Genomic DNA, 21,124 nt, shown 5'->3' on the forward strand with positions numbered 1-21,124 from the left:
ATCGTATCTACACTGTAATCTTTTTTTTTTTTTATCTGTCACATGCTTAAAATCTGATTTTTGTATGTTATATTTTTGTGTATAGTATATTTTATTAATCAGTTCATCCGGAAATCTATGCCCTTTAAAAGTAAGTAGCAGATAATCAAAAAAAATTTTTTTTTGTTTTAAGTGAATATCGTGTAATCCAATTCTGATAAAGTCAGACAAATTAATTAATAAACTTAAATGAAATTTTTATAAACAAAATAATTTTTCTTATTTTGTCTCAAAATGCTGAATCAGGGAATTTAAATGATGCCTAATAAGTTTATTCCATTAATAAGATAATTTTTAAATATAATCCATACCTAATTAAAGATAAATAATTTAATATGCTCAATAAGTTTGATTTAATGAAACGGACTTAAATAAAGGGATGCATATTTATTAATCAGATGCTATTATTTTAAGTGCTGTTTTAGTGTAAGATGAATTTCTGTTCCATTATTATTTGCGTGATCTTATTAGTATACCAAAATCTTTTTTTGCATCTTTTTTAATTGAATAATTCTAATTGTTAATTGTAGCTCATGAAGACTAATAATGTTTGCCAATTTTCTATTTGATTAAGTTATTTGAGGATTTGCTTTTTTTTGTAACTGTGAAGATATTCCAAAGATACATTTAAGCTTATTTGAAAAATTGTAATCACAATTTCAGTTTTATTCTTTCCCAGATTCACTATTATTATTAAACTTATTAATTTTCATATTAAAATTTATACCTTTGTTAACTATTAAAGAAGTGAAACTGCATACTTCATATCCTATACAAGAAGTAAGTCAAGAAGAGAAAGGAGGGCTTAGATGAATCTTTATAGGATGCATTTGCTGAAAATTAATATAGCATTTTGTATCAGTTTAAAATAAAGATTCATAAGAAAAAGTTAGGTTATATGTATTTAATGGATTTTTAAAAATTTTACAAACTTATTTCATGTGCAATTAATTTTTAATAAATTTTTTCTCCTATAATATATACTAATTTGAATTTAAAAAAATAGAATTTTAAGTATCTTTAGAACAATTATTGGATAATGCTAAAAATTACATTCTCTTGCAGTCAGATAATAACTTCTATCATTGGATTGTGAAAGATTATTTTGGTTTATAGTATTATCTTATCATGAAATTTAAATTGCATTTATTTCAAAATCAGTAGATGATTGGCAGTGTAATTATGATAGAATCTTTACTTAGTTTAGGAAATCTTTTACCTATTGAATGTCTTTCTAATTCAATCTTAATATCTGTTACATTAAGAGAAATATATTTTTTTTTCAGCCATGAAGATGACTGTGGCATGGATTTTGCTTGGTGCTGTAGTGTCAACTGTAACATGCAGTACAATAAGAAATGCCTCTGTTACTTATGACCAGCAAACCGAACAGTTTGTTTTGCATGACTTCATAGCAGATAACTCTGTTGCTTATGGAAATTTTAATGATGAAATTTTTAAAACAGGGCGAGTTAATTTTGTTTTCATTTTCAAGACAATATAAAATATTTTAACCATTTCATTTTTTAATAATTATTTATGCTTAACTTATTCTGAATTATACTTTATACTAAACCTAAGTTACAGTTTAATTTCCACAAGAGAAAGAAATTGCAGTTGAGTTGTCTAGCATACCTATTGTTTAATTGCTTATCCAAATCATTTCCTATAAATTTATCTGTTTGTTATTCATTTAGTATGATTCTACTTTGTCTCATCCATTTTATAAGTGATTTCAAAGAATAGAGTATTCTTTTTTACTAGAATTATTAATAGTTTAATTCCTGCTTACATTCTTTGCATGTTATAAGTCAGGATCCTAAACTAAATAATTTATGCATTTTTTTATCAATTGTCACATGATGTATTTAGTCATGACAATGAGCACCACATAGCTATTGAAAAAAAACCAAAGGAATAAATTTATACTATTTTAAGGTGAAAGAAACAGTATTTTTATTGTTATATTGAATCATAAAAACTTCTCTTTTTTTGTATTTTGAAGGTTTTAAATTTTTATTTCACTCCTTTAGTTTTTTATAAAGTCAGAATTAAAAATTTTCCCTTTTCCTTTTTTTTTTTTTTTTTTTTTAATTTAGGTGGTCTTATTTAGAAGTCAAGAGTAATAAATTATTTCCAGACCCAATTCAAGCTTATGCAGCTGGTCTTCTTGAAGGATATCTAACAGCAGATTTATTAAGAAAACATTGGTCCAATGTTATAGCTGACTATTGTGTGAATGAAGAAGAATACTGCCAGCGTTTGCAAGAGTTTCTTCAACAAAATTTAGATTTTATTAACAAAAATGTTCAGTTCAAAAGACAATATGATATATATTGGCATCATGTAAGTTCAATTAATAATGCATTATTTTTGGCAGTTTATGAAAATATGACAATAGAATTAAATTTGATAGTTTAAAATTAAAATTGTTGATCAATTATTTGTTTGAATCTATAATATTTATGCTTTTGTATTGTTCATAGGAATTTTGATATTTTATTTAAAATATGCCAAATTAAGGTATCTTAGAAATTTTTAATAATCTGTTATCTTAATTCTTTTACATAATGTTTACCTTCATTGATTAATATAGTTTGTGAAAGTTATTCAATATAAAATATTACTTATTGTAGAAATATTTTTCATTAAAACAATGCTAATTAATTACTGGAATGATGAAAGTTCTCTAAATTGTATAATTATATAACTGTGTAAATCTTGAAAAGATAATACTTATTGAGGATGGCGATTCAATGAGTGAGACTTTTACATTTTTTATTTAATATCTTAAAATTTTTTAGTGGGATGAAATATAATTTATTATAACTTATGTTATAACTATTATTATAAATTATATACTAATATAGCAGTAATGGCCATTTGGAATTTTTTTTATTTAAATAGTTAAATTTAGTTATTTAATGTATGTTAAAATCCAAATCAAAAATTTTAGTTAAAAAATTATCCTTTAGTTTACAGCACACCATATGTTTTTTACAACTTGTAAAATACCCTTAAAAATGCAAGAATACTATTTCTTTCATATGCAAAAATGAAATGTGAATTCTTACTTTTTATTTAGTAAATAATATGCATATTCAACTTTGCTAAAAATAGAATTCTCTTCATAAAATATTACTTTTATAATGAATGAAATTTAAATATTTATTTTAAAGTTGTTAAATTGTAAAATTTTTTTTCTCTCGTCTTACTTTCACAGGTGGCTCTTACCCTTGAACAACTACATGGACTTGAGGATGGATTTTTCAATAGAACAAGCGGACCATCAACTAATGTAGATGCCATGGGCTTATTGTGAGTTAATTGTTTTTAGTGTTCCTTTGTTCCACTTTTTGCCTAAATCATCAATTTTACATTTGACATTGTCTTTATTTTATCAAAATAATGTATATTAACTATCAAGTTAAAAGTATTTTATTAATGTAAAACACTTTTATAATTTAGCTGCATTTGCTTTCATGATGCTTATATGATAGATGTTGTTATGAAATGCTCTATGTCATCAGTGATTCTGACTGTTTTCATCAAAATGTTTTATATTTTGCTGTGTGTGGTTTTTGACATTTTATGTAACAATAACAATATTTACTTTTCTGATTTCTTTCTTTTTTTATTGTCTTTTATTTGTTTTCAGTCTTATTTTATTTTTTGTATAAGACTGAAGTTCTATCTTTAGATGATTTTTCATTCATTGGAATTTTTATTGTTGAAAAAAGATATTAATTCAAGTTTACATTTCTGTTTCTTTTTTAAATAGCAACTTATATGCAAAAGGTATACTTTAAATGAGCTGATTCAGTATTTTGGCCATCTTTTTATTGCCATGTCTCTAAAAATATCGACAGTTAATATTGAATTAAAAAACTTAATGTAATTTGCACCTTTGTTTTAAATTTTATTTTAAATTGCATATCTGTGGTATCCTTCACAAACATAACCTTACAAAAAAGGATAAAAGAATATTTACAAACATATTAATTTATAGTATTGTAAGATTTATAAGTTTTTCAAATAAGATGTATTTTTATGCCCAAATTTGAAAAAAAAAAAAAGATGAATGTATGCATGGGAAAAAAAAAAAAAAGACTGAAAAGCCACTATACAAATACATGAATGATTAAAATTTAACTATTGCATCTATATTTAAGATAATTTATTACATGTGCTTTTTCAAAGAATTAATTTTTTACTTGCTTTACTATCCTTAATACATCAAACAATTTTTAAAATATACACAAAGTCATAGCTATGTTTATCATCAAATAAACGTTATTTTACTGTATATATAATATATTGTACTTGTAAATTTTTGTAGTCAGCATTCCCCCCCCCCCCTTTTCTTTTTGTGCATCAACTCATTCATTACAAATAAGTAAAACCACTTATGATATATTTCTTTCTCTTTTGAATTTGGATATTGTTGAGTGTAGATAGTTATCATTTTAATTTTGAAAATCATCAAATTAATGTGTAACTATTTTCAGATTATATTTTTTATACAGTTATTGTTATTTTGATGTATTGCAAATTTTGACAAATGAAACTTGTGCTTCATTTTTTTTTTTAGATTGTTAAATATTCAGGGTGATTTAGAAGATTTGGAAACAGTTTTAAACAAAAAGGTACAGAAAGCATTTGGTAGTGGCTCCTGTTCTGCTTTAGTGAAAGTTCTTCCAAACAACAAAGATATTTATTTTGCACAGGATGCATGGTCTACTTATAATACGATGTTGAGAATTTTAAAAAAGTACAGTCTTCAGTTTCATACTTCTATGGGTGCTGGTAAGCTTATTTGAATATTCTATAATTATAAATGTATAAATTCTGTGTATTCGTAAGAAGTTGCATAATTATATTACTTAAGTGATGTCAAAGCTCAGAAAAATATTTTGATTACTTCCAAGGAAGAAAGGCATTAAGGAAAGTGCTCCCACACTACTTTAATGCAAATGATTTGAAACTTAGGAAATAGAATACTCTCGTACTATACTATTTTACGATAGAATTTGTGATGTTTCAGTGTTTCAAGTAATGGAAGCGGATTTAGTTATACCATTTATTTTAAGATCTGAAGAAAATTTCTTTTTTCTTATTATTCTTTTTTGTGCTGTATAAGAGCTATACACTTAGAATTGATTATATCTCTTTCAACACAAGTTTTTTTTTTCTTTGGCTCAGTAGATTTATTGCTAGAACAGGACAGTGCAAACAGCAGGACAGGCAAGAACACAACAGCAATTTCATTTGAGCAAATAATTTCTTCAGATGTAATGAGTAAAAAGCATTTGTAATTGAAGCTTCCCTTTCAGGAACTGAATATTATTTTAACTCTCCTTCTGCTCTATGATTGGGAGGTTACTGGGAAAGAATAGTCTAATTGATTAAAATCTTTTATATAGAGTTTTGGGATAGTAATTTGTGAAAAGTTAAGAACTTATGAGTGTATTATACACTTATGAAACAGCAATCAATTCTAGACGGTTTATATATATATATATTAGAGGATTCAAGTAAATCTCTGATCATTGGTATCAGCAATGTTTTTATATGAAAATATAAAAGTTGGAGTATGAATCATCTCAATAAAATAAAACTCAATAAAAGATTATGAGACTAATAATGGTTAATTTACAAGAGATTCAAAAGCATATATTTTTGCCCATTGCACACCACACCCATCCAAAATCAGAATACAGTTTGGTATGAAAGTTGATGATGTTGCTCTCATCAAAAATGAAGGAAATGAAGGATCTTATATCCAATTTCAAGAATAATTGAAGTATATCTGGGAAAAGATGGCAACATTAGAGCTAATGCAGCTTTTAGAGGGAGACAAAAAAAAAAAAAAAAAAGGTCTATTCAACAAATTTTTTTATTTTTGCAATAGTTTCTCATATAGAATAGCAGCTGAAAAGGCAAAGTCACCAATCTAAATAATTCTGCTCCTGTTTTACTAATTACAACATTGATCCATTTTTGTTAAAAGTATCACTGGCCCGAATACTATAGTATTAGTAAAAATGTTTGCAGTTGTGTATTTCAAAATATGTAATATGACTAATGTGCATGATTTTGATTAAGTGTATTTTTATATTAAAATAGAAGAAAATTTGCTTTCCTTTTACAAAAAGTCTAAAGTAAAAAAAAAGTTTTGGCATCCTTTATTAATTTTTTTTCAGCAAAAAAAAAAAAAAAAAAAGCAATAATATGAATTTTTTTAAAATTTTGATTCTGTCAAATGGACATAATGTAAGAAATGTGATTGAGATAAGAAAAACTGTAATGGAAAAACTGGAAACTAAACTTTATAAAAATGGGCATTTTTGTTTATTTTATCACAGTTTCTTGCTTTTGAAAACTTTTACAGCCATTTGAAAATACTTTAGTGACATAGTAGTTGGTTGAGATTATTATATCTTAAATTCACTATGTTGAACTAGCATTTGCAATAGAAATTCCATGATAGTTTGTTATTAGAATATGGCAATTTGTTTATTATTCATTTTGTGAAGGATTTTACACACATCTTGCTGTTATAAGAATTCTTAAAAATTATTTTTTATAGTTATATAATACTTGATGTTATCTATTATTGCAGAAATTATGTACATTTTTCTTTTTCAAATTTATTGAAATGTACAATTTTCTGATTGCCTTAGGTATATATCGGATATTAATAAGCAAAATATTAAATTATAGAGTGCTTTTAACACAAAACAAAATATATTACTGTATGCTTTGTTTTGTTTTTAATTTACATTTTATAGAAATATAAAAGCATTATAAGATTAAATTATTAATAATACTGCTTTGTATTTCATTAAATTTATGAATTTGCTACTGAAAGGGAAAATTCTATGATAATTTCATTCCTTTTAATTAACAGGTTCTCCTATTGTGCCTGGTCATACATATTCATTTTCATCATATCCTGGTTTATTATTTTCCATGGATGATTTCTACATTATTTCTTCGGGTCTTGTAAGTATTTGTTAATTTTTTTTATTCATTTATTTATTTATAGATCAGATATTTCTAATAATAACAATATTTTATTTCAGGTTGATTTTCTTTTTAATTTTAAGCTACAACTATTTTGCATCTTGCTTGTAAATAAACCATTAAAAGATCCACTCTCTTCTTCACCCAAATTAAATTTAGAAACATCATATAACTTGAAATTATATACCACTATTTGTATATATATTATTATTATTTATATAAAATAATGTTTATTAGTGGAATATTTTTATGTTTTTTCATTGTATAACAAGAAATTATATTACTTTAACTTAAAAAAAATCCCTGTTGTTTTATAAAGGAAATTTATAGTTTTCTAGTTTTTGTAAAAAATAACAGGTTGTCTTATTTTTTGTAATTTTTTACATATTTATCTAGGAAAATATTCTATCTATCAATAGTTGTCACTGGATACATTTCCTTGTATACTGCTTCTATTACAAAATATGATTATCTTAAACATTTATTTTTGCTTAAGAGATTGAGTAGTATGAACTCTCATTAATATCGAAAAAGCATAATTCTGTCATTTATATCAATTTTATTTTTTTATATCATTAGCATTTTTTGTTGGATGTATCACAAAATTACATAATATAGCCAACATTCAATATGATTATATCAGGATTGCCACGTCACTGTTAGAAACTGAAAAACCTTAACACAGGGAATTTAAAAATCGACAGAAAAAAACTGCGAAAATACAGGGACATTTCAAAATTTTCATAAAAACAAGGAAATCTTTTGTTATTTATTTCGGATCTAAAAAAGGCTGATTTCTTAGGATTGCAAGAATAAGCTTCCATAGCTCCAAAAATGGAACAATTTACAATTGTGCAATAAAGAAACTCATTCCTTTTATACTCTCTCCCGTTTTTTTTCTGTATAGATCAGACCAGTTTCAATTTGCAAGACTGTTGTTCTTTTTCCCCGAGATTCCTGAATTACAGTGAATGAGCAAGCACAAGACTTCTGTAACTTTGTGAAAGAATAGAATACATTTCTGTTGCGGGAACATTCAATCTCCTGTTTAATCTACCATAATTGAGTTTATTGAATTTGTTTACCATCATTTGTTTATTATCTGAGAAACTGTTAGCTTATTAAAAGGAGATTAGAGTATTTTTAAAAACAATGAGCTGCTCACAATCTGTATTTAATTACAAAATAGATGTATAAAAAAATATCAATCCTTATTTTGCTGAGTTAATTCGAGGAGTTCCACTAAATCCATTTATTGTGTACTATTTGCTTTGTAATAAACTTAAATAATAAGTGAAAACATGTACTTACTGGTCATGCCAAAAGAGGAAAACCTATAAGACTGCCTGCGAGTTCAAAAGAATCATCATTCAAATTGAAGTTGTCATCTATTCCTGAATTCTTTTTAGATACCATGTTAAATCCAAAAACGCCAAATTTAATGTCTGAAAATTAATGCCGATTTTGAACTTTTTAAGTTCAAGAGCAATAATTTAAAGTTGACTTCTTATGGGGATTAAAATTTGAAGTGTCACTTTTGTTCTTTAATGCATTCATTGATATATCAGAAATATGTTCACATATGTTCTCTGAAAGTGAAATTTCTAAAAAAAATGTATGTTAAGCCATATAAAAATGTTTTTTTTTTTTTTTTTTTTTTTTTTTTTTTAAAGTTAAGGATTAGCTCCAGGGAACTGATGACGGAAAAATTTACAGAAATTGTTGTACAAATACATGAATTTGCAAAAATGAATTAAAAAAAAAGTAATCTTGCTTAGTAAAGTTTTTTTTTTTTTTTTTTTTTTTTTGTTAAATAATCTTTAAATGATTTAAATCATGATATCAAAAATGTTTTGCATTTTATTTCATCCGAGTCCTTAATTTTGTACAGTTTACAGTTAAAGGGTATGAGAGATGTTGTATCCCCCCCCCTTAATATATAAATTTTTTCTTCTAAATTCTAGATAATAAATAAAGAGATTTTTTTTTTGTATGTAAATATAAACCTTCTTTTAATATACTTTATTTCGAATAATGTCAAATTGTTACTTACTTTCCTTGCTTTTTTCCACTCCTTAAAATCATATTGCATTATAATTAGCACATGAGTGTTATTTATGCATTTCTCCATATCTTTAATATATACACAGGGAATTTTTTTTTTCAGATTTGAGTGACAATCTTGTTATATTTACTGTTATGAATATTATAAATTCAGTCATTCATAGATTTTTCCTTATGAAACTTTTCCAAGTTTGCCAGAAATGTGCCCCTAAATATCTTTTCAAGAGCATTGAATTCCAGAAATTTCAATATTGGAAAAAGGTTTTAAATCCAAATATAAGCATTTCATCTCGTATAATAATTAGAATTCATCATAGTTCAAAATAGAAATTCATTTAAAGTTTTTTTATTGCTATACAAATTAATTTTGATATTTTAGGTATGCAATTGAATTTTAATTTTTAAAAGAAAAGTTGACTTTCTATATACATGTAAGATGCTGTCTGAAGTAAATTTATATATCTGTAGTTACAGAAGGTGTCCTCTCTATCCATGCCCCAGTAGCTAATTTTGAAACCATTAAAGATAGGCGTATAATTCCAATTGGAAAAGTGCTTTTAAAAACATTAATAATTATGTTTCATATTATTTGAATTAACAGATTGGACTGTTGAAAAAATAATGAAATCTGAATATGTATACAGTTTTCCAGTTCTCTTAGTCATGTTTAGTAAAATATTTTTGACTTATTTATATTTCAGACAAAACAGAAATTCCGCTCTTCTGCTTTTAATATTAAGGGTGATATGTTCAGTCTTTTCTCTTGTTTCTTTCTATTCTGAATTAAAATTTCCTTTCTAATCAATTTTCTGATTTCGGGTCCAACAAATGCTCCTTCCTTTTGTCAAGCCTCAGGTAAACTCAGGATCTGTTAATAAAAATATTTGAAATTTTTTTTTTTCTTTTGGTAAAACCTTAAAAATTATTTTATACAGCAGTAGAAATAAAGACTTTTTTTAAAAAATATTAATCAAACATTTCTTTGATTTTTTTTTCTCGGGATATTAATATTGTCATTCTTAACAAATTTTTCTTTATAGAATGGTCTTTTCTTAGCTATTTAATTTGCAAAGGAAATATGTTAAATTCATGCACTCACTCTATGGAAACGTTATACTAGATTCACAACTTCAAACCACTATAAAGTGCTAATTTGCATATGAATTTTTATTACCAAATCAAGATTTTCATAGCACTTATTTGAATGGAATGAGAAAGAGACTGATAGAAGAATAGGGAGGAAAAAATGATGAAAAAGAGGAAGTTTGTAGAGAGAAAGAGCTTATTCTTTCTTCAGTAAAAAACTAAATAAAACAGGTTGAAATCTATAAATATGTTTAAACTGTCCATACAAATAATATTACATTGCTTTTAAATATACAAAATTGTTACACATTTGATTTGTGATAAAACTATATATATGGTGGCTTTTAATTATTTTTCTAATAATCAGCATCTAAATAGTGACAAAAACAAAAATTTTATTTTTAAAATAATTTTATCACCCCCTTCTTTTAAAATTAGTTATTTTAAGACATATGAAATTTACATGTTCAATGTTGCAAATTGTAATTGGGTATTGGTAATTTGTACGTCATATTTATCTAATGTACAAAGGTGCATGAGATATTCATTTTTGTGAGCTGGTTTCTTCTTATTAAAAAAAAAAAGATCATTATTAAACAAAAATTTATTTCAGAATACCATTAAATCATTTTCTTGTTTTTAGTGGATCAAGCTCATATATGATTAAAAAAAAAGAATTATATATATACAGTGGAAAGTAAGTAAGTAAAGAATTATATATATTATATATATACAGCTCATATATTACAGTGGTTCATGACAGCAAACTCTCATTTCCAAGCAGACATGATGAAAAAAGTATTAGCCATAAAATATTCCCTTTATTATTGCAAATTTAATGAAGATTTGTTAATTGTTTTAACAATTCTATTTTATTTAGGGTGCAATGGAAACTACAATTGGAAATGGAAATGCAAGTTTGTGGCAGTACGTAACTCCTGAAACAATCTTGGAATGGCAAAGAAGCATTATTGCAAATAGATTAGCCAAAAATGGGAAACAATGGGTTACACTGTTTAGTATCTTAAACAGTGGGACGTAAGTGTTACCTTTATGTAAATTTAAAAAAATAATTTAGAGTGACCAAAATCATCCCTGGACTCCTTTTGTTATATTTTTATATGAACTATATATTCATTTGTAATTTATGTGTATATAAATTTTTTTAGCTATAATAATCAGTGGATGATATTGGATCTCAATAGATTTCAGCCAGGTAAACCTTTAGAAGATGGATTGCTTTGGGTTATTGAACAGTTACCGTAAGCTAATTTTATGCTATTGAGTTTATGCTCTTTTTTTCTAATATACAGCTTCTAATACATAGTATAAACAAATCCATATATATATATATATATATATATATATATATATATATATATATATATATATATATAATATAAATAATATAGGGTTTTTAAAGTTTGGCCATTTATAAATTTTTTGACTTTTTATTGGTATGCTTTGTTTTCTCTTTATAAAGGTTCACAAATAATAAAAAGATAATTGCTATCAATTTATGGTGTTTATTTAATAAATATAGAATTAGTAATAATAAAATTAAATGTTGTTATTAAAATATTAGAAGTTAGATGAAGTTTGCAGATTGATTTTGTTGTATCTTCCAATAACAGTTTTATCACTTTCAAAATTTGTAAATATTTATTTGTTTCTTTTAAAGAATCTTAAAACTAACTAAATCAGAGTATGAAAATTGTGATGGATTTAAATAATTGAACTGCTTTATTTTCTGATGGAAAAAAATTGATTTATTTCATTTAGATGGATGAAAGATTTATTATTGTATAGTTTAGAGTATTATTTTCATATGGCCTCTTAAAAAATAATTTTTTAATTGAAAGCAAAGGGTAGCAAGTTATTTAATTAAAAATATGGAATGTTAGTTCAAAATGTGTATTTTGCATAGTAAGCATAGTAGGTTTCAAAATATCTTTAGATTTTATTAAGCATTCACTAAATATTTATCTTAATATAAAGAAGCAATGAAATATAATAAAAATAGTAGTTCATTTGTTTAATTTTACTAAATAATACTAGGCATGAATTATTGAAAAAAAAGAAGAAGAAACTTTTTAATATAACAAAGTTAGTGACTGATTGGTTGAATATTATACAATGATTTGAGGACTTGGAATAAAATAGAACTTTTTGTTATTAGGATAAATATCAGGTTTTATTTATTTAATTTTGGTAATTAAAGTGATTATTAGAATAATTTTATTATGATTTATTTTAAAGTTATAAAATTTTTTAAAGTATATTGTTGAAATAAAATCACATATTTTCCAATTACTTAATATAAAACTTATGCTGAAATAAACCAGTTTTTCCATGTATATAAATATTTTGGTAATTTTTTAAAGTTAATTTTAATTTATCACAACTGCACACCTACTTTTTATAGTATTGTTGAAAATTTAACTTCATTTTAAATGATTATTGCATTGGAACAATTATGGTTTCTGAATTCTGTTTATTATTATATATGTGCATTATTGTATATAACCATTGCAAGTTTCAAATAAAGGTATGTTGTTAACTTATAAATATAAACAATTTTATTTTATTGTGTTAAAGTATGATTGCTTCTTATATTAGTATATATCAAAATGATTTATATGAAATCCTTTTATTCAGTGGTTATTTACACAGTGAAGATGTCACTGATGTTTTGAGAAAACAAAGCTATTGGCCATCATATAACACTGCGTAAGTTACTTTCTATTAATATTGTTTGCTTTTATAGTGATGTTGTTGAATGAAAACAGCTTATATATGTATAGAAATATTTGCTGATGTTTAACCCCATCTTTCTTGTGGGCAAGCTATTATCATTCTCTCTCTCCTTCCAATGCTCTCAATTTTTTTTATCTCTTATATTTGAAGTACTCTTTTTATTAATTAATTTTTTTAAAACCTGGGCCATTTCTTTTAAACTAACAAATTGTTTCATTAGCTATAGAATATGATATTTTAATATTATGGTTTAATTTTTGAGTCATAAATGTACCATTGTTTAGTTTTTATAATTTACATCTAATTAGAAATAAGTTATTTTCAAATTATCTGATTTTTTAAAATGATAATAAGGGTTTATTTCTTAAGGATTATTTATAATGAATATGCAGTTAAATAAGCAAGAAATTTTGTTTCCTCAATGAAAAGATCTTGAATTTCTGCACCATTTTACCATAATTTATTATTAGATTCTTCAAAGACATTTTCAATATGAGTGGAGGACAAATAAATGCAGAAAAATTTGGTGATTGGTTTACATATGAAAGAACTCCACGTGCTCTAATATTTAAGCGTGATCAAGGCAAAGTTCAAGATATTCCAGGCATGATCAAGTTAATGAGGTTTGTTTCAGCAATTTATTTTTCTTATCAAAATCAAATTAAAAAAAAATAAGATTTTATGTATGTGATATGATGATATTCAATAAATTGTCTCACCAGTTTGTTTTGAATAGTAAGAAATTGTATATGGCTGCTATAAACCTTTTGCCATTATGCTTGGTTATTCTCCACTTACCTATATTCAGATTATATTTATAAATTAGAAATTACATTTTGTATATCATAAATAGATAAGTATAGAGAAATTGCTTAGTATTTATAAGATCTATATAAATATATTGAAACCCATAGAGAATATTCTAAAATGAAATTAGTAAGATTGGATAGTTTTAAAATGATTACTATTTAATAAAACATTTTGAATAATGTATTTGAATAATGATTTTCTCAAAAAGTTTCTATCATATTAAATAAAAGGGAATTTAAATGTATACTTAATTGCATGAATAAATGAATTATTTAAATTAAATGCATATTAGAGTATGCTGCTTATGTCAAATTGTAATTGAATGCAAAATGAATAGAATTAAATAATCCCAAAAGCATCCTCATTACAACAGATCTAATAGCAATGAAGTCTATACTTATCTTTATGAGTTATCTTAAATCACCTTTAAAAGTTTTATGAAGATAAGAACCTTTAAAAAAATCAAATGCATTTTTGTATTAGCACAATAATAATAAAGTATTTTAATAATAATATAATTTTTGAAATAAAATTTGTATGCATAAATGTATTTGCATTATGTGCACCAATGTTTCTAAAGGTAATGAAATCATTATAATGAGGATTAGAAAAGCTAAAAGTTTAACCTTTAAGCTTCGGGAACATTAAAATTAAAAAAAAAATTACTTTGAATACAGGCATTCAGTGAGAAAAGCTAGAATATGCTTTCCCCTTCTTTTAAAGGCGATTGTTGGAAATAACCTTTCTGATTTCGACCACAAGTAGTGGTAATTGGTCATCTGTTCTCTCCGTCATAACCAGGTTGCTTTTTTTGCACTTTTACCACATCTAAACCCTAGAAAAAGCTTTATCGCATTTTTTTTTTTTCTGAAACATTAGTTTACTAATTCTGTAGGAGAAAGTATTGAATTAAATATTATGACATTAAATAAATTGAAATAAGATAACTGCTGTATTGTTATTTAGCACATTAAAAAAAATATTTTCAATTTTTCAATCATATTTGTAATTAAATAAATTTCTCAAGCATTACTGTAGCTATAAATTTAATTCTTATTAAACTTGAACACATCATTGCAAATTTTATTTTATTAATCTTCTAACTTATCAATTTTGATAAAATGTGACGATTTATATATCATGCATAAAGATCCTAATTGTTTATATTTCCTTTTTAAAAATATTCCCATTTCTTTGTGTATACACAGATAACAATCATCTGCTGTTTTGTAGATTAAAATATATTTGAATGTTTTAGTATTAATATATTGTGCTCACAAAAATCGAATATAATTTTTATTCCTAACATAGTTCGAAAGGTTTTTAATATAATTACTATATAGTAATGTTTTCCTATTGTTTTGTCGATTCTTTCAATTTATAGTGATTTTTTTTTTCTTTGCTGAGAATTTCAACTACTCATTGCAGTGTAGTATTTTTGTGTCAACTATGCTCAATTTTACAGACAATAAATACCTGAATTATAACAAATTATTTTTCTGCGAAAAAATTTACTAATACGTAGGTAATTACCAGATTTAAGACAATTAATTTTTAAAAAGTAAGATTAGATATGGTTTACTTAGAATTTAATGCATAAGATTACATTGCGATAATATTACGCTAAAAAGTAGTTAGCAAAAAACTTTTTTTTAAAATTTAAAACAATATATCTGGCATTCTAAATAATCAGCATTCGTTATTAAATACAAGTATTTTTACTAGCAGCTGAAATGTAGTTAGCAAAAAACTTTTTTTTAAAATTTAAAACAATATATCTGGCATTCTAAATAATCAGCATTTGTTATTAAATACAAGTATTTTTACTATCAGCTGATTTAGATTATCTTTCAGAAATGCTTAAAATTAAATCTAGATTTCCTGACTTTTTTATGCAGCTACTTTATTTTATTTCAATGCAAATATTTCTGGAATAATTTTAGTGTCTAGTAACTTCTCAGTGGATTGAAATGAAGATATAAAGATTTTAATATTTCTGTTCTGATATAGAAAAACTACTAATTATTATTTTTGATAGATTTTAACAACCTCCTTCAATATTTTAAAATTAGAATTATAACTTTTAATGAATGATTAATTATAAATTATTAAATCAATCAATTTCATAAATTATGAAAAATAATTGTGAAACCAACAGCTTACTTAAAAATCAAAACCAAAATGTATTTTTAGCAGGAATATATCCAGTTCAAGTATTAAAATTTAAAGCTGAAAAAAAATGTAGGTTGTTTTAATACTGTGTTAGACTAATACATTAGTGACTGGGAAGTATATATGCCCAAGGCTCTTGTAAGAGAGGTGGGGTAAGCATGAAGATAAAACAAAATTTTTTTGTCTCTTTTCAATGTAAAATATAATGACAGAGTGAAAAAAAAAACCCCAAGGTTTCATTTAGTTTTTCTGCATCATTTGTGACAAATGGGAGCGAAGAAGTAACAATTTGTCTAGGGTGCCGATTACCTTCATATTACCATTCCATCAGAAATGAAACTTCAAGTAATTCTTATTCAATTGTTTATTAAATTCTTTCAAGTAAATTCTTGGTTCAAATATTTAGACAAATAGATGGGCCCAACTATAACCATATATTATTATAAAGTTACAAAATTATATTAAGTTAAAATATTAAGGAATTTATAAAGTTAAAAAATTAAGAAACAAGGGAAAAGATGAAAGTTTACAACAAGTATTTCTGACAAATGAAATTATGCAAACTCATTCCATACCTCTTAGGAATGTTATTTTTTAAAAAAATGCTACCAAAGCAGGGTTCACAAGACTTACTAGCACCAACAATGATTATAACAACTGCTGAACGAAATCTCCTGACCCTAAGGAGTGCGACACAAAAGGGAAGAGATTTTACGAGGCAATTAGGGTTCAGCTGAAAAGTTCAAGTGGGGGGAACAAAATTCTAACTCGTTGCTGGTACAGCAGTTGCACTGAGCCGTAAGAAAAGGTAAAAAAAAAAAAATCTGATACACAAGTTGTACCACCTGTAAATTAGAAGTTAAACTTTTTTTTTTTTTTTTGTGAATAATGTATAAATATGTTTTGCTTTATTATTTCCAAATTGAAAATATTTGATATTAATGATAATCTTATCATTAAAACTAAATCTCTTAAAACATTAATACAAATTTTTTAAAGAAGCTAGGAAAGAACTTCAGAATTCTATAGTAGATAACTTACAAAAATTTAAATTAAATTTTATGTTTATGTTGTAAAATATTTCTACATTTGTTTTAGATGATGCATCAAAATTCGATGCTTTTATTGAAGCACTTTTTAAGCTTCTTTATATTATTTAAAGTCCTACATCTTTTGAGAATTACCTAAAAACTGTCATTATTATGTTTCTATAAAAGAAATTTTGCAAAAATTGAATTTGAATTTATTTTATAATAGATATAATGACTTCACCAATGACCCTTTGTCTCGATGTAATTGTACACCACCATATAGTGCTGAAAATGCTATTGCTGCTAGATGTGATCTCAATCCTGAAAATGGAACTTATCCATTTGGTGCATTAGGACATAGACAGCATGGTGCTATAGATATGAAGGTATTTAACATTTCATAGTTTAATGTGAATATAGTTTGTACCTATTTAGTTGTATGTTTATTTTGAAAAATGTTGCATTATTGTTTCTTTTCCCTATTCCTCCCCTTTTCCCCTTTAAAATACGTTCTAATAGTTTATTTTTAAAATCTTTTTTTACTAAAATTTAAGTTGGGACTGTTTATTATGGAGGGAGAAAAAAAAAAACTTCATTAGTTAAATCATTGGTTAAAAAAATTGTACAGTGTTTCAAACGATAAATCATCCCCCCCCCAAATAATGCTATAAAATGATTTTATTCAAAATTATGTAGAAGTGCTGCTTTATTATATTTTATGAGTTGAGTTGGATTATTTTATATATTATAAATTAAAATAAATTCGTAGTAGCATTAATTTACAGTTCTTAAAGTCCAACTTCTGTAATTTCTGTAACAAATTTTCGGAGATGCTGTTCACTTTTGCTATTATTTTGTATGGGATAAGTTTACGTTATGGCTCAAATGACAATATGTCTTTAAATTTCTTTAAATAATTATCTGGACTTGTATTATAGGTTGCTATATCTGAAGAAAATTTAAAAACTCTCTCTCTCTAACACACACACACAAAAAAAAAAAAAAAAAAAAACAGAATAATTATTTTTTTATAATTCTATTTTCTAATAGATAGAATAATTTCTGTTGTTTGATTCCCATTTATGTTAATTTCTTTAACAACTTATGGGCTCTGCTTTGTGACTTATTTTAAATAATTAAGTATTTTTAAATAAAAGTTCCTTACTTAAGTTTATGATTTTATTCTAAATAAAAATGGATAAATCAAAACCTTTTCTTTGTTCTTAAAAATGCATATTAATTTTTCTTTAAAAAAATTATGACTGAAATCATTCTTGCATTATTTTGTTTTTCACTTGTATTCTAATAAAAATTAATGTATTCTTTTTTTTTTTTAACAGCTGTCATCTTTTGAATTGTTCAAAAACTATGAATTTGTTGCCTTTGGTGGACCTACCTATGACAATCTTCCTCCTTTTCAATGGAGTAAATCTGACTTTGATAAAAAAGTGAAACATTATGGTCACCCAGATTTATGGAATTTTAAACCTATTATCCATAAATGGATGTAAATATGTTTCCCTTCTGTGATTTGAAGGGCTGTTTGAACAAATGCTTCAAGAAGCTGGAATTTTTGTTGAACAATGCTGTGGATAAAAAGATAATTACACATGTTTGATTTCTTTATTGAGCGTGATATTTGTAATGGCAGCTATTTTTAGGATAAAAATATTAAATATTTTGTTCCTAAATTTTGAAGCAATAATTTAAAATACTTAAGGATTGTTTGCCGATGCATTGTGAATTTTTTTAAAGATTTGAAGGCAAGAAATAGATATTTATGATGCTTTATTGTATGTAAAATATTTAATTTAATAAACTATTTTTGATTACTCTTGTTTTAGTTTCATTTATTTCTGCATAAAAATTGTGATAATGGTATATTGTAGCCCTTAGAAGTAAATATAATAGCCCTTCACAGCCCTTAGAAGTAAAGATAATAATATTTTGTGTTATGTGACACCTTAAAAGATCTCATTCAATTAACATAATGTATTCTACATCAATATTTGTGTTATACTTATTAGAAACCATAAGGCAGAAATAAATTATTTACTACAAGTGAATAGGTTTTGGTTTATTATATATCCATTTTTCCTTGACGAATATTGTATTTCAGTATGTATGCATTAATGATGGAATTATTTATTATACACATTTTTTTTCATTAGTTTGACTTGCTTTATTTAATTTGTTTAGTAAAAACAAAAGAAATAAAATGGAAATTAATAGATAATATATTTTTCAAGTAATTAATAAGTTCTCATAGTTTTTGAAGGAAGTTTTGCCACTTGATTATTTCTGGTGTTTTTGTATTAATATTCATTTGCACCTAATCTTTAGCCTATTGCAGTTTTTAGCCCATTGCAATTAGGAAATCAATAAGATTATGCATGTAGGTGTAAGAATTTATTTTAATGTTTAGAAAAATGAAATATATAGTAATTAATTTAATTCCTACAAAAAAATTTACAATTTTGCGTAAGACTTCTATATAGAAAATATCGTTTTTATATTAATCATTTTCTAAGGAGAATGTGGAAATGATGTAGAATGGGCATATGAGTGCATAAGGTTAAGGATTAAAATGTATTGATATCATTAATAAATTATTTTGATTTTGATATTTATTATTTCAAATATTTGAAAATTAATTAGCTATTTAAAATGCTCTTAAACTAAAATGAATTTAGGGATTTTTTTTAACAGGTATAATTTTTTTTATTAATCATCAGTCATTTGCTTGGCTGAGTAGCAAATGAATTGAATCTATTTAGCATTTCTTTCTGTATGCAGGAAGCAATTGATAAATTGGCATAATCCATTTAAACATAAAGTTTGTCATTCAGTCTCAACGTAAACTAATTGTTGATATGCCATGCATTGTTTTTTGCAAATATTTCATTAAGTTGTTATGTAAACAAAAGATCATAATCCATAAACAGATTTTTCATTGTTATGAATCGCATTTTTTTCCGTAATGAGACATTAACTTATCTAATTCAGTTCATTGATATATTTTTCATATCATCTTAACCAATATGAGTTTACATTTAGTTTTTATCCGTATATTCTGTACCTAAAAGGATTTAAAAATTCTATCTAATGTAGATAATTTTTCTGTTATATTTGTGATATAGTGTGCATGAACACTAATTTATTGCTCTAGTATAAAATCTCATGAAAATGTTCCTTGTCTGAACCTAAAATGATCAGATTCTCTTAATTTAATTTTGCGGTGTTCTTGATATTTGGGAAGAAATATTAAGGAAGATATAAAACAAAATTTTATTATTAAATACATTGGAAATAGTGAAATAAAAAGTGTACTGAGGAAATTGAATCATTTGGGAAATATGTTCGACTTTCGTTGGCAGAATGATAATACACCTATATATAACAGAAGTCAAAGAGTAAAAAAAGGTTTTAATGCTAAATTGCCACTTATGCACTAAAGTAAAACTGCTTTTTCTTTAAAAAAAAAAATATATTATTTTTAATGTGAATTCTAAAAATTGAATGTTATGTTTGAATATAGCACAAACTGGAAGTTTATACAGTCTTTTTGTTACTTTATATATGAAGTGTAAAAATAAATCATTTCCAGTTATAAAAAAAGCATTTTATATATCATGAAAATATATTAATAAAGATAAGTATTTTAAACAGAAAACGATACTTCAAAAAACATGAACTGATCAATATATGTATTCAATGTCTACTTCTAGTCTCTGATCATGTACAGCAAAGATTATTACTGTTTCTTTTTCCTGCCAAATTCTAGTAATCCTACTTTTGCATATTGAAAGTTGATAGTAACTTTTGAAGTTGAGGTATTTATGATTAAAAATAAAAGCGAACGAAACTAAAAGCTTATATTGGTGGGTAAGAATATATATATCTAAGTGATTTCTTAAAAATTTGAATTAATTGAGAATTTTGAAAATTGTTGGCATTTCTTTTTTATTTGAATAGTGTCTAAAAATATTAGTGCAAAATTTTGCACCTCTGATTTTATTTCTCCATCGATAATTTAATTGTCATATGACAGTTTTCTTAGTATTAAGAAAATTACAAATATAGTTTGCAACATACTTTTAATTATTTCAGTAAAATTTTATCTATTACTTTGTTTTATG

At 24.7% G+C, this 21,124-nt stretch overlaps 1 protein-coding gene across 1 annotated transcript; it reads left to right on the plus strand.

Annotated features, from left to right (window-relative positions):
- The first annotated feature begins 3 nt into the window (after nt 1-3).
- LOC129956007 (putative phospholipase B-like 2) lies at nt 4-18,817 on the plus strand. Its single transcript, XM_056068268.1, has 12 exons — nt 4-130; nt 1,326-1,506; nt 2,139-2,385; nt 3,263-3,357; nt 4,631-4,845; nt 6,950-7,044; nt 11,096-11,253; nt 11,385-11,477; nt 12,874-12,945; nt 13,443-13,595; nt 17,212-17,371; nt 18,326-18,817. The coding sequence occupies exons 1-12, from the start codon at nt 118-120 to the stop codon at nt 18,494-18,496; spliced, it is 1,653 nt and encodes a 550-aa protein (XP_055924243.1). The 5' UTR covers nt 4-117; the 3' UTR covers nt 18,497-18,817.
- Nucleotides 18,818-21,124: the final 2,307 nt, after the last annotated feature.

The sequence above is a fragment of the Argiope bruennichi genome, chromosome 2 (assembly GCF_947563725.1).
Source record: "Argiope bruennichi chromosome 2, qqArgBrue1.1, whole genome shotgun sequence".
NCBI classification, from domain to species: Eukaryota; Metazoa; Arthropoda; class Arachnida; order Araneae; family Araneidae; genus Argiope; species Argiope bruennichi.